At 46.8% G+C, this 14,222-nt stretch overlaps 1 protein-coding gene across 4 annotated transcripts in view; it reads left to right on the forward strand.

Annotated features, from left to right (window-relative positions):
• Positions 1 to 14,222, forward strand: part of COL27A1 (collagen type XXVII alpha 1 chain) — a 245,466-nt gene that overhangs the window by 176,952 nt on the left and 54,292 nt on the right. For all 4 annotated transcript variants that reach the window (XM_083721577.1, XM_083721578.1, XM_083721579.1 and 1 more), the window contains 5 exons: positions 119 to 172; positions 1,326 to 1,379; positions 5,594 to 5,647; positions 7,178 to 7,231; positions 10,341 to 10,448. In XM_083721577.1, coding sequence (XP_083577703.1) covers positions 119 to 172; positions 1,326 to 1,379; positions 5,594 to 5,647; positions 7,178 to 7,231; positions 10,341 to 10,448 — 324 coding nt within the window. The remainder of the gene's footprint in view (positions 1 to 118; positions 173 to 1,325; positions 1,380 to 5,593; positions 5,648 to 7,177; positions 7,232 to 10,340; positions 10,449 to 14,222) is intronic.

Below are 14,222 nucleotides of genomic sequence, written 5' to 3' on the forward strand. Positions count from 1 at the left end.
AGGGAGCATTGGCTGGCCATTGTTGGGAGCAGGGTGCTTATTTACTCTATGTGGCCCTTTGTTTTGATCCAGCAGGACGCTTTCCATACATTCTTAACAATATGCATCTTTATTTCAGGGACCTCAGGGAGCTCAAGGTCCACCTGGGCCTTTGGGAGAAATTGGACATAAGGTAGAGAATAATCTTCCCCTCTCTCACACCCACCTCTTTAATCTTTGCAGAAGTCCATTCATGTCCTCTCATTCACAGGGTGTTTGATAATTGCAGGAAGAAACTTACTGGGTATGGGAGAAGAACTGCATTTCCAATGAATAAACTTTATTGGCATTTATTCCTGGGAAAATGCAATGGAGCCATTGGCTGAACATGCATCTGTAATATAAACCAACATCTGTAAAGTAAGAAAAAGAAGATACAAGAGACACCACCGAGGTTAAATCCAGCTTAATTCCAAATTTATAATCACCAAAATACACCATATTAACTGCCTGACAAGACTTGTTATTTTCTCAAGTGAACTCCATTAAACTGATGGTACAATGATGGAGGAGGGGAAAGTGGACGTTACAATGACAGGACTAAAAAATATACATGGCGGGTAGGAAATAGTGAGTTCAAATAGGTTTGTTGTTGTTGTCGTTTAGTCGTTTACTCGTGTCCGACTCTTTGTGACCCCATGGACCAGAGCACGCCAGGCACTTCTGTCTTCCACTGCCTCCCGCAATTTGGTCAGACTCATGTTTGTAGCTTCAAGAACACTGTCCAACCATCTCGTCCTCTGTCATCCCCTTCTCCTTGTGCCCTCCATCTTTCCCAACATCAGGGTCTTTTCCAGGGAGTCTTCTCTTCTCATGAGGTGGCCAAAGTACTAGAGCCTCATCTTCAGGATCTGTCCTTCCAGTGAGCACTCAGGGCTAATTTCCTTCAGAATGGATGCATTTGATTTTCTTGCAGTCCATGGGACTCTCAAGAGTCTCCTCCAGCACCATAATTGAAGAGCATCCATTCTTCGTTGATCAGCCTTACTTTTTGTGTTTTGCTAGTCCATGGGAGCCGTTTTGCCAGAAATCATGGTGGGTGGGAGGGAGAGAGAGCAGATAAGAGAGTGGTCTTTCCTTCCTTGTTTGTCTTTTGCAAGAGTCTCCTCCAGCACCATAATTCAAAAGCATCAATTCTTCGGCGATCAGCCTTCTTTATGGTCCATATAGGTTATCTGTGGGTAATCATTGAGTAATTTATAATTGCATGTTCATTTGCTATACAGATGTGTTCTCCATTTGTTGACAATGACCTTTTACTTTTTTCTTCCTCCCCACTCTACCAGGGACCTCCTGGCCTGGCAGGGCAGCGTGGACTTCCAGGCGAAACAGGCATGAAGGTAAATAGGGGTGGCAGGGGAACACACACCTCTATATGCGATGTTCAGTCAGAGGGGTAATTGTGGCTTTTGTTTCTGCAATGTCTTGGTGTCAAAGAGCGTTCTGGTCAGTAAATCATACAGTTCAAAGTTGGCATAGACTATTGGCAAAAACACGATCTGCACAGGAACGTCACACCTATAAAGCATAGCAGCTCATCTCTGGCAAGTCTTGTCCCCAGTAGCAGACACTGAAGGTCCCTGCCTTCCCACAGTTCCCTCCTCTCCAGGGTTCCCCCAAAGCAATCTGAGACTGCATCTATGTGAAACTAACCTCTCTTTTGCGCTCTTTATTCCTCTTCTGGTTCTGGGAGACATGTGGGATGGGAGATTATCACACCAGGAGGAGGAAACACCTGTGCCTCTTCAGCAGCCTGACTCATCTCTGCCTCTAGGTCTCTGCCTCTTCTGATTCTGTCCCTGATTCTGAACTTCTCTGTGCCACAGACTCAATCCGCTCACTAAGCACTGTTACCTCTTCGCTTCTGACACCTCCTCTTTCCAGTCTTCTCCCTCTGACCACTGCTCATTGTCTCACCACCAGTTGCTGTGCTGTGCACCTTCTTCCCTGGGTGGTTCCCCAGCTGGTTCCTGCCACCATTCCTCTGCAACCATGACATCTGGGCTGTTTTTGACAAGATGGATGAAGGCAAAGGTGGGGGTAGGCCAGTTGTAGGCAGCAAGGTGGACATGGCAAAAGTCTGGTTCTCAATTTGGGTTAGTCCAAACTAAGGGCCTCTCCAGACTGGTGTTTTGTTGCAGGTATATTCTACATGTTCTTGACACAGTAAGGGGACATTAGCGGTGGATTTATTCTGCTTTATTAGTTCTGTGCTGGTTCCCCAGCACTACCACATGCTTGCTGTCTGAAGGGGTGCTCTTGTACCATGGCCCTCCCCCAAAACAGAACATTTGTGGTATAAAAGTCTGTTACTGTTGTTGTTGTTGTTGTTGTTGTTGTTGTTGTTGTTGTTGTTGTTGTTGTTGCTGCTGCTGCTGCTGCTGCTGTTAATAGTTTAATTGAACAACATAAAATAAAAATAAAAGGAATAATAATAATAATATATTTAAAACAAAGCCATTTTTCACCTTCTCACCCCTTGCTTTTTCCTGTAAGACCTATTGCAGTCGTTAAGAGTCGTCAACAGGCTCATCACAGCTATCTGCCAATCACCCATTCCCACCACCCTTCTGAGTAATACCCCTCCCCACCTTCTCACTATATAGAAGGGTCTGGAAACTTCTGTTTCAGTGTATCTGAAGAAGTGTGCATGCACACGAAAGCTCATACCAAGAACTGACTTAGTTGGTCTTTAAGGTGCTACTGGAAGGAATTTTTTTTGTTTTGACTATGGCAGACCAACACGGCTACCTATCTGTAACTAATTACATATTTATTATTTATACCCCACCCATAGGGTTGGGTTCCCCAGCCACTCTGAGCGGCTTTCAACAAAATATTAAAATACAGTAATGCATCAAACATTAAAAGCTTCCCTAAACGGGGCTGCCTTCAGATGTCTTCTAAAAGTCTGGTAGTTGTTGTTCTCTTTGACATCTGGTGGGAGGGCGTTCCACAGGGCGGTGCCACTACCAAGAAGGCCCTCTGCCTGGTTCCCTGTAACTTGGCTTCTCGCAGTGAGGGAACCGCCAGAAGGCCCTCAGCGCTGGGCCTCAGTGTCCGGGTAGAACGGTGGGGGTGGAGACGCTCCTTCAGATATACTGGATTGAGGCCATTTAGGGTTTTAAAGGTCAGCAGCAACACTTTGAGTTGTGCTTGGAAGCGTACTGGGAGGCATTGTAGGTCTTTCAAGACCGGTGGTCTTGGCGGCCATTCCCAGGCACCAGTCTAGCTGCCGCATTCTGGATTAATTGTAGTTTCTAGGTCACTTTCAAAGGTAGCCCCACGTAGAGCACATTGCAGTAGTCCCAGAGGGAGATAAGCAGGACATGCACCACTCTGGCAAGTCAGTGCATGGGCAGGTAGGGTCTCAGCCTGGGTAGGGTGTCAGCTAGTAGACAGCTACCTGGGCAGGTAGGGTCTCAGCTAGTAGACAGCTGCCCTGGACACAGAATTGACCTGCGCCTCCATGGACAGCTGTGAATCCAAAATGATCCCCAGGCTGTGCACCTGGTCCTTCAGGGGTACGTTTACCCCATTCAGGACCAAGGAGTCCTCCACACCTGCCTGCCCCCAGTCCCCCCAAAACAGTGCTTCTGTCTTGTCAGGATTCAGCCTCGATCTGTTATCCGCCATCCATCCTCCAACCACCTCCAGACACTCACACAGGACCTTCACCACCTTCACTGGTTCTGATTTGAAAGAGAGGTAGAGCTGAGTATACTATATCATTATAAGAGTTAAGAATTGCAATTCCATTTATAGCCTGCCCTCCATGAATTTGTCCAATCCTCTTCTAAAGTCATCTGGGCTGGTGTCCATCACCGCTTCCTGGCGGAGGAAGTGCCATAGTTTTATTATGCGCTGGGTGAAGAAGGACTATCTTCTGTCCTTCTGACACAGGATGCCAAATGAATGGCTTTCGCCGTACCACAGATGTTAGCAGTTTAAATTATCTCTCCCCCCCTCCCATTCTGGGCTCTTAAAAGAAGAATAGCCCCCCTTTTTATTTCTTGTCAGCTGATTAAGGTTTTTGCCCTTGTTGCTGAAGAGGTTGTATCACATATATGGTGGAGAACTTACTTTGCTTTCAGTGCAGTTTCCTTTATTGCTTGTGCCCCCCCCTTCTCACCCCATGGCTATGTTTGCCTTGGCAAGCCTTCTAAAGGCAGCAGCAGAGCTACTGTTTCTTTGGACCTCTCCCCCTCTGCTCCCCCCAGGGTCTGTCTAAGATTTCAGCTCTGCGGTCTCTGCCTGCCACTTGGCAACCTTCTTAACCTTTCCCTGGAACAAAAGCTCCCATTTATGTTTCTTGATCTGCAGCCTTTCCCATCGGCTGGCCTATCAGGGAGCAAGGTCCTGTTGTGAGCAGGAAAGGGGAAATGGACAGTCGTATCCGCTGGAAGGGACTCTCTGCTCAGTTCAGTTAAAAGAATACTGGCGTGATTGTCACAAGTGTGTGATTATTTGTGCTACTGCTTGTCTTTGGTTCCTTGGGCTACAACAAAACAAATTCACTCAAAAAAACCCGGGACTTTTTGTAGTTTAGAAAATGGTTGAAAGGTATGTGAGGAACAAATGGCTATGGGAAGATATGTGTTCACTGCAGTTGTGTAAGTCAGTCTCTTTCCAGTTTGGGGTCCAATTGGGGCCAGATCACTCTGTACCCAACCTAGTCTATGTCCCGAATGCAAGCAGGGGCTTTGCACTAATGAGAGGCATAGCATCCAGCCTCTGTTCAGCCCTTGTGCAAACAAATCAGAATGAGTGGTCAATACATAGGTTTTCCGCAGGGGCCCTTGGAAAATATCCCTTCGCTGAAAAATTGTGTATTTAAAAAGCCTTTGAGGCCAGTGAGCATCATGACCCCAGATGTGGCAGCAACTTCTGCAACTGCATTATGCATTGTGTGAAGTATTACACCCCCTCTTTCTCCATGTCAGATTAGGACCAAGGAGCCCATAAAGCCCTCTGGGGGACCTTGAGCAAGCCAGTCACTGCCTCTGTGTTAGCCTAACCTGTCTCACAGAGTTGTGAGCATAAATTGGGTCAGGGGAACAGGGGAGAACCATGTACACTACCTTGAGCTCCATAGAGGAAAGGCTGGGGTCTAAATCTAGTGAGTAAATGAATAAATACATCGTTATCTTGCATTTGACTTCAGTTCTTGCATTCTGAGCGATCAAATAACTTCTCCTGGTTTGTTTTCTTCACATTGGTGTTATCAAGTGTCAGGGTTGCATGTGAATTATTCAAGATTTTAGCTTTCTCGGAGTCAAGGGCTGAGGCTATCATCAGTTTTTGCTCCTCCAGCACCCCTCAGACTCCAGCTTTTGAGTCATCAGGCATACCCAAGCTCTGCCCTCACCCAGGTGACCAGGCTCCACCCCTTGTTTCCTGGACTCTGCTCCCTCAGGCTTAAAGCTCTGAAACCCTGAGAACCTTGCAGCCTTGCTTCATGCAGTTTTCTAATGTAATAAGATGTAATAGTTTCTAATGTAATAATTTTGTCTTCAAAATTTGCCTCCCCATCCTTCCCTCTCTGCCCCATTAGGGTGATCTTGGACCTCTTGGGATTCCAGGAGAACAAGGCCTCATTGGCCAACGGGTAAGTAGAAGTACCATTTCTATGAAGGGGCTACTTGCAGTTCAAACAAAACACGAACCGTAGTGCTGGGCTGAATTGCCCTCCCATTTTGCAGCCCTGATGTTTGGAGACCAGGTTTCCCAAAGGTTCTCCTACACCTGTATCTACCTGTTTGCACTTTGCAATCTGCTTAGGTGATAATATTATTCCCCTGGTGAGCTCAAAACATGTATTGAGCTGTTACCAGACCATGTTGACAATGCTGAGCTAGATGGACTTGGCGTGTCACCTTGAGCAGGGGTCCACTCTTAGCTGCTGGATGCCCAGACAGGGACGTGGTCCAAATGGGCATAGCTGCAGATATAGAAAGTAGAATTGTGTCTGGAAGAGCCAGAGGAAGGGGTTCATGGGCAGGTACATTTGAGGATCAAGTTCTAGCAAAGGCAAAGCAAGATACCAAGAATCTATTACTGCCACCTTTTGCTCCAGATTCTCTGTCACAGGGCAGTTGTTGGGTTCTGAGACCAGTCTTTATCGACTGGTACTGACTTTCATGAAAAGGGACGCGGGTGACGCTGTGGGTAAAACCTCAGCGACTAGGACTTGCCGATCGCATGGTCGGCAGTTCGAATCCCCGCGGCAGGGTGAGCTCCCGTTGTTCGGTCCCAGCTCCTGCCCACCTAGCAGTTCGAAAGCACCTCTAAGTGCAAGTAGATAAATAGATACCGCTTTACAGCGGGAAGGTAAACAGCGTTTCCGTGTGCTGCTCTGGTGCCGGTTCTCCGGAGCAGCTTCGTCATGCTGGCCACGTGACGTGGAAGTGTCTGCGGACAGCGCTGGCTCCCGGCCTCTAGAGTGAGATGAGCGCACAACCCTAGAGTCTGTCAAGACTGGCCCGTACAGGCAGGGGTACCTTTACCTTTACCTTTATTGACTTTCATGGGTTTCAGAGGGGACATTCCCAGCCCCACCTGGAGATGCCAGGGTTTGAACCTAAGACTTCCTGCTTGCAAAGGTTTTTGTTCTACCACTGAGTCACAGCCTTTACCAAGATGGAGATTAAAGTCTTATCCATGCTTACATTTCCTTCACGCTTTCCAGACATGGTCTGTATTTAAAGCTCTGTGCCCAAACACCTTTTTTTCATTTTTCTCTGCTCTGGAGTTTCCCTTGCAAAAACCCACCCTTTACAGCACACTGTGGAAAACCAGAATTGAAGTTTGAGCACTAAAGAGTGGGTTTTCACAAGGAAAGCTCCAGGGTGTGAAAAAAAGAACACTCAGACATGGACCTGTAGCTGGAAAGGGTGAGGCAAAGGTGTGTGTGAGTAAGCCCTAAAATGAGCTGGTGGTCAGGTTTCACTCGGGACTGTGCCTACAATTAGGGAGAGGGAGGTGACTGCTTCAAGCAAAATAAGGTGGTGGATGCTATACAATGTGCCAAACAGGTGCTCAAGGACAGAGTGGTTTGGGCTCTGCACCCCGTAAGCTAGCCTGGTGATGATCTGTGATGGTTGCAAGCACTGACAACTTCCCTGTGTTTCTTTCGTAGGGCGATCTGGGCCTTGAAGGTGACAGCGGCCCTCTAGGGCCAGATGGGCTAAAGGTAACAGTTTTGTGATTTTTCCTCAAGAAAGGCCCTGCTTAGCTGAATCTTGATTTACCCAAATCTTCTTTCTCTTGCATGAGCCTGAAATCACTCCCGCCTTACACAGTTGAAGCCTCAGGAATGTATATATTTTCCTTTTTGTTATTTTCCCACTGGACTCCATAACTGTATGAGCTCAAGTACTTCCATTCCTGGAAAACTCTGCCGAAAAAATCTCCAGCAGCTTATTGTGTCAATCCAGCAATATGATTTGCTGCTCTTCACTGCTGCCATCTCTCATGAACGTCTGAGCCAGACAATCTCTTCTTACAAGATAATCCCTTATTTTAACCTCTTGCTGTGTCTCCGCCCCCCTGCAGGCTTATTGAATGGTTCCTTTCCTGCCCTCAGCTAAATGATCTGGCTGCTTTTTGCTGCTCAGATGTTTGACCAAAGCCTGGCTTTCTTTGCATGCGGCAGAGTGAAGAGGAGTGGTTAAGAGAACGGATCCACTGCATGCAGCAAATGGATAAAATCATTTGTAAATACTCCCTGCAAATAGAAAATTAGTGTCTCATGGAGACAGAGGGTTGTATCCACCAAAGTTATTTCCTGAGTGAAGCGATTCCTGCTCATGCTGCAGAGCTTCCTTTCTCTCTCTTATTCCTCCGCGCTCCCCCCCACCTCCCCCCAATCTGCTCTGGGGTTTCCCCTCAACCTTCTGGAGCAGATTAGGAAGAGTATGTGGGGTGCGCAGGGGAAAAAAGAGGGAGCGGTAGTTCCAGTGCACATGCGAAAGTAGGTCTGCTTGCTCAGTGAATTTGCTGGATTTGTCCCTGAAATTCATTCCCTGCTGTGTGGGTTTGCTACTTTCAGGGAGCTTATCCATTCTGTTGCTTCGGGCTCATCCAGACTTCCTTTTGCGCTGCACTTTCCAGGCACAAATCCACACTTTCATTTCTGAACAGGGTTCTTTTTCTTTCTTCCCACCACTCTGTCCCCAAAAAACTAGCCGTTTATCACTAAATCAGAACAAATGGAAGTCAGGGTTTCTGTGGATTGCTGTTTGTCCTGATTCAGCTGTGAACAGTGAATTTTTCCAGGGGAAATGGTAGGACTAAAAAAACAACCCAACTGTATGGAGACAGACCTAGGGCTCATCCATGTTTCCATGTGCCCCACCACTTTCCCCCAGGAAAACCCACAGTGTAGCGCTGAATCAGAGCAAATGTCAATAGGTAATTTGATATAAATTTGCTCTGGGAACCTAGGATGAAAGTTCTGCATGAATGTTGTGAGATGACAGCTTGGCCGCTGCCTCTTTCAAATGGGGACATTAGATCAGTCTTGTAAAGAAGCCCACAAAGTTTACTAGCTAGCCCCCCCCCCAATATATTAGCCTGCATTTCCATACTGACCACAGAGAATGGGGGTGCCATGCCCTGAAGCATGAAAAGCAAGCTACTAGCCATTTAGCAGGCTCATAAAAATGATTGACTTCTACCAAACTGGCTGGTAGAAAAGGAATGGATTGTTCCAGCCCTCCATAACCACCTTCTGGCTGTGTTTTCATGCTGATTGTGGAGTATTAGGTCTTCATTCCTGAGCAAGTAGCACAAAAAACTAAAAAAAGCTTGTGATGGAGGAATGTCCTTTTTCTGCCATCCATTTTCTGAATGGGGGATAGAGAAGGGTGAGTGAGCATGTGTATAAACTAGCCTACTAAAATTTACATGGATGGCCCCGCCCACTTTTGCCTCTGGCCCTCCCCACCACTGGCATGTGGCCCCTGGATGGTTGCCTGGAATGGAATGTGGCCCTTTTTCTGAAAAAGACTCCCTATTCCTGCCATTCAAGTCTGGCTGGAACTGCATCCCTCTCTTGGCCGATGAAGAAAGATGCAGCATTAATGAAATTTCCCTGCTGGTATCTTCATTCACTTCCCCCTCTGCTTTATAAATTTGTAACAGTCAAATGTGAATTGGACATAGAGCTGGCAGACCATGTTCTCAAAGGAGTGCTGGGATCTGGTGCTGTGGTTTATTAGCAATAACAAGTATGTGTAAATAATGAAGTACTTGTAGACTGCATAGAGCAATAATTGCCACTGTAAATCCCTGAGACAGATGTAAGCCCATTGCACAGAAGAGCCTGCAACTTGCCTAAAATCTTCCTGGTGTGGCTGAGGTGGGATCCAAACTTGGGTTTCTCAGTGCTAAGTCCAGCCCTTCCCTTACCGTAACACACTTTTATTAGGGGGCATAAGAGCATGCATTCTGTTTCCAACAGAATTCAGTCATGTACTCCCAAAAAGAAACCTAGCAGAGTATGAAGACAGGGCAACAGCCTTTGCTTGCTGTTTTCTCCTCCATGCAGCATTTAGCAACTGATCTTCAGAGGTACACGGGACGCATGTGGTGCTGTGGGTTAAACCACAGAGCCTAGGACATGCCGATCAGAAGGTCGGTGGTTCGAATCCCCGTGATGGGGTGAGCTCCCATTGCTCGGTCCCTGCTCCTGCCCACCTAGCAGTTCGAAAGCACGTCAGAGTGCAAATAGATAAATAGGTACCACTCCAGCGGGAAGGTAAATGGTGTTTCCATGCTTCTCTGGTTTGCCAGAAGCGGCTTAGTCATGCTGGCCACATGACCTGGAAGCTGTACACCGGGTCCCTCAGCCAATAAAGAGAGATGAGCGCCGCAATCCCAGAGTCGGCCATGACTGGACCTAATGGTCAGGGGTACCTTTACCTTTTTATTCAGAGGTACACTACCTCTGGACCTGGAGGTTTCATTTTAACTGTCATAGCTAAGGGCCAATAATTTGTTTACTCCCCTTTGAAAGCCAATGGCCCTTATCGTGGCTTGTGAATGCCATAAATCAAATAGTAGTCCTAACTCCTGATCAGCAATGGCAGGGCTTGATTAAATGTTATATCCAGCACTGCATCCATAGCCCTGTTCCTTGCACTGATTGGGCTACAAGTGGTGGTGGGGGGACAAGGGGGGGGGAAGTCTCTGTGTTGAACTATGCCGGATTTCTGTCACATTCTTTTTCCTTGCTGGTGAAACACAGGGCAACCTGTGAGGAAAAACAGAAAAGCAATTTACCCATGTCACTCTTCCAGGGAGACAAAGGAGAACCAGGCCTAGAAGGAGGAACAGGAGACAAAGGGCAGGAAGGCATCAAAGGAAAAGAAGGACCTCCTGGATACCCTGGGCCCACCGGCGTTCGAGTGAGTTTGCAAAATCACTTGCTTTTTCTTCGAATAATTTTACTTTGCTGTTTAACCATACTGGCATCTTTCCTTTTCCTTCTTTTTCAGGGTGTGGGTGTTGTTTGTACCCTTTCTATTCTTACATGGGTCTTCACATATTTTGGTGATTTCACATACCTACCAAGGTTCCTAAAGCAATTTGATACGCTGCATATTTTCTTATGTACCGGGGTGGGGGGTTGTGGGACACAAAGGTAACCCTTCAGGCTCCCTTCTGCCCCAGATGAGATGCTTGGCTCTGCTCATCCAAACTCCTCCACCAGATTGTGAAGTTCCCATAACTATGTAAAACTTTCAAATGTGAATCGCTTTTAATTAGCACAGGTTACAAAATGAAACTTTGGAGGATGGGGCAGAGTTTGTATTACAGACAGCGATCAAATCTCACGGAGGTTCCATTTCTGGTTCCTGCACGTGTCGGCAGAGCACATCTAAGTGAACCCCACCCCATCGTACCCTGCCCCACCCCCTTTACAACCCCATTACTCCTTCTTCTGGGTCCAAAAGGACCTGTGCATTGGCAATTGTGCATCAGTTGCATGGCGAAACCCCTCCCCCCAAGAGAAATGAAGACACAGGACATGTTATTTAAGGTTAATGGGCATAAAAAGGCCACAACTTTATTGATTACAGGAATTGGAAGGTATTGGCCTTAGGCATTGGCTCCTATTGACTATCCGGCATGGAGACCGGGAAGGGTTATCCACAAGCCGTGGGGGTCCTGTTGAAGTACGCCAACTAGGATCCCATGGGTGTCACCACTCGGGGGCGTGCCAGAGGCCCTTACCCCCATAGGTTTCAGACAAGGCAACGCCCCCCGGAGTCCTCTACCGGACTACCCCTTTTCATTGGGGGAAGGTGATGGCGCAATTACCCCTGCCAATGCCTAACCGCCAATACCGAAGTTGTGACGATTGCTACGAGGTAGGCGAAAAAACCAAAAGGCTAAAAGTGCGCCAAGTTGGAAAAATTCCTACCAGGCCCCTTGCGGCGACCAACCGAAGTCCATAGCAAGGTCAAAGCTAGCTAGTCCTAAAGGGTGGGTGGGATGGGAAAAACCGGGCAGCAGGAACGGGGGCAAAGAGGGCAGTCCCCGGGCGCCCTGGCCTTAAATGGGGCTAGGCCATGCCTCCCCTGCCCTCCAATTGGTGGGCCAGGTCGCGGGCACGCCCAGGAATTCCCTCTTCACGCGGGGGCTAAACTCAGCCCCCGCGTGTGTGGGAAGGGGATGGCCCGCAACACCCCCTCCTCTCGAGCTCAGAAGTGGCTTTGCACACACCTAAAATGGTCGTCACCTGCATATTTGCATCAGTTGCACACACCTGCAGGATTTTCTTTGACTTACTCAAAATTGTTATTTATGTGACATGGAGTTTGCCCATAACTCTGACTGTAGCTTTATAGTATCTTAATCTGGTGAGCAGGAAGGGCTCCCAGACACCCACTACTGATGCCAGGAATACGGTTAGCCATCTCACAGCAGGGGCTGCTCCTGTCTTTTAGACTCTGCAAAAAAAAAGAAAAAGAAAAAAGAAAACCCAAACTTCTCACCCATTTTACAAGAACCAATGACTTTTAAAAACAACTACACTCATACAAGCAGTGTTGAGTTATACAACACCAGTAAATAGACTAGACCAGTTTCTTTGTTAGCCCTCTGTCTGTACACCAAAGTGCATGATGGAACCAATATATTTTTGCCAGCTTGTAATCACTTCCCTCTGTTATTCTTTATTGCAGTGTTATGGTGCCATCTCAAATTTTAGTACATATTTTTATATAGTCTGATTTTAAAACACACATGCACGCACGTGCGCGCACACACAAACACAGGCTAAACGCTAGCTCAGATAAGTTGTGTAATAACTACATTTTCAGTCTTACAAATGTTTCCTAGCTCAGCTGCTTGCCTCTGCTTCATACCACCTGCAGGCCTGCCTCCCCTTTTTCCTGATCCATCCCATAACCTTTATCTGCTCCTCCGTTTCTATCTTTGTCACGTTCTGCACTTTTGGGGGGCAGGGCAACTATCATGTAGCAGAATCCTATTTGTTTGCTTCCTCTGAAGACATCTGAAGGTTGCTTTTTTTATGTTAGGAGTGTGAGATTGGCCCCATCTAGTCCAGCATCCCTTTTGCCCAGTGTCCAACCAGATACCCCAAAGGGGAGGCATGTTTCCACGTCTGACTCAGTATAAGGCAGCTTCTTGTGTTACCATGTGGCACAACTACAACTCCCTCTCTTGTCCTGAGCTCACTTTGTGGTCCCTGACGTTCTCTTTGACCAAATGTGCCAAACAAAACATTTGGTCAATCCAAGGAGATGGCAGAGAAGAGATTGCAGGTGTGAGCCCAGCTGAAGCACAGGAGCGAGAAAAGTACAAAGGAAGAGGCAATTGGGATTTGATACATGTGCTGATCATTAGTCCCACTCAGAGTGGAACCATTGGAATTGAGGGACATGACAAACATAGGTATATTAAATACAATGGGTATCCTCTGAGTAGAATGTAGTTGGCTGCAACTCACAGGCTTTACATCTGTGCTTGGCTAGGGGTGGGGGTGGGGGAATTTGATTCGAACTGACCTAATTTGCACTTTCCAAAACAAAACGTGAATCAAAGCACAGCTATCCTTTTAAATTTGCCCTCTGAATTTTGCAAGGCAATGCTCCAGCCACGCAAAGTCCACACAAATTCATATACTAAAGTAAAGTGTACATAAAATGCATATACATATTAGTGCAAATAACAAAAATAAATGCATTGCATTATGGAAAATTGCATACAAAAATTAGTGTACATTAGCAGAAATTTGCAGTAAAATGCTGGTGAATTTTCATGATTTCTTTTTTAAAAAATCACAAACTGGTGTGGATATGTGAGCTGAACTTTTAAGACTGGAAACCAGCAAAATGTGACAAAAGCCAAAGTCATCAGATTTGCCCTTCTTTAGTGCTCACCAGGGAGAAATGTGGGGACCGAGTCCATTCCACACACACTCCTGTTCAAAAGTACTTCCTTCTGCATCCTAACTGCAAGCATATAGCACACTGTCAAAAACATTGCTGCCCATTCAGTCACCCCCCTGTGGCTAACATGAACCAAAGGTTCCATTATATGCACCTTTCCAGTCGTTAGCGGGTGAGCCAGGAGCTAATTGCAACCCATGCCATGCAGTAGCTGTTGCTCTGTGAAACATCCTCTACCTCTTCTGCGAGGGACCAAGCATTTCACTTTCCTCCTTCATCGTACAACCGATGAGCCAGAAGCCACAGAAGGAGCTGGGCCAACTGGCAGAAGCCCGGCTGATGGATTTTCAATTGCTGTCTGTAGCCGAGCACTGTGGCTTTTCATAATAGGCTGCCCTTTCTGCAGGGTCTGAATGTTGAAAGAACAGACGTCTTGCAGTTCCAGGAAAGAAATTGCAAAGCTCCTAGGTAGTGAAACAGTGTTCTTAGGAAAAACAAGAAAGCTCCTGTTTTGTTTTTACTGAGCAGGTAGCTCAGCTCTTCCTCTTCAGGTTACTTCTGTGTGTTTCAAAAACAGCAGCTTTAAATGACAGGCATTCCACCACTTGTGCTAGTTCTTCTGTTAACAGCCATGATCTCATCTGACATATTGTACCATACTATCATTGTCACCATCATATATACCTAATTCCTTAAAAATCAGCGCTGACACACCACAGGGATGTGTGCTAAGTCCCTACCTGTATTCATTGTATACATACT

The sequence above is a fragment of the Podarcis gaigeae genome (assembly GCF_964106915.1).
Source record: "Podarcis gaigeae genome assembly, chromosome: Z".
Taxonomy (NCBI): domain Eukaryota; kingdom Metazoa; phylum Chordata; class Lepidosauria; order Squamata; family Lacertidae; genus Podarcis; species Podarcis gaigeae.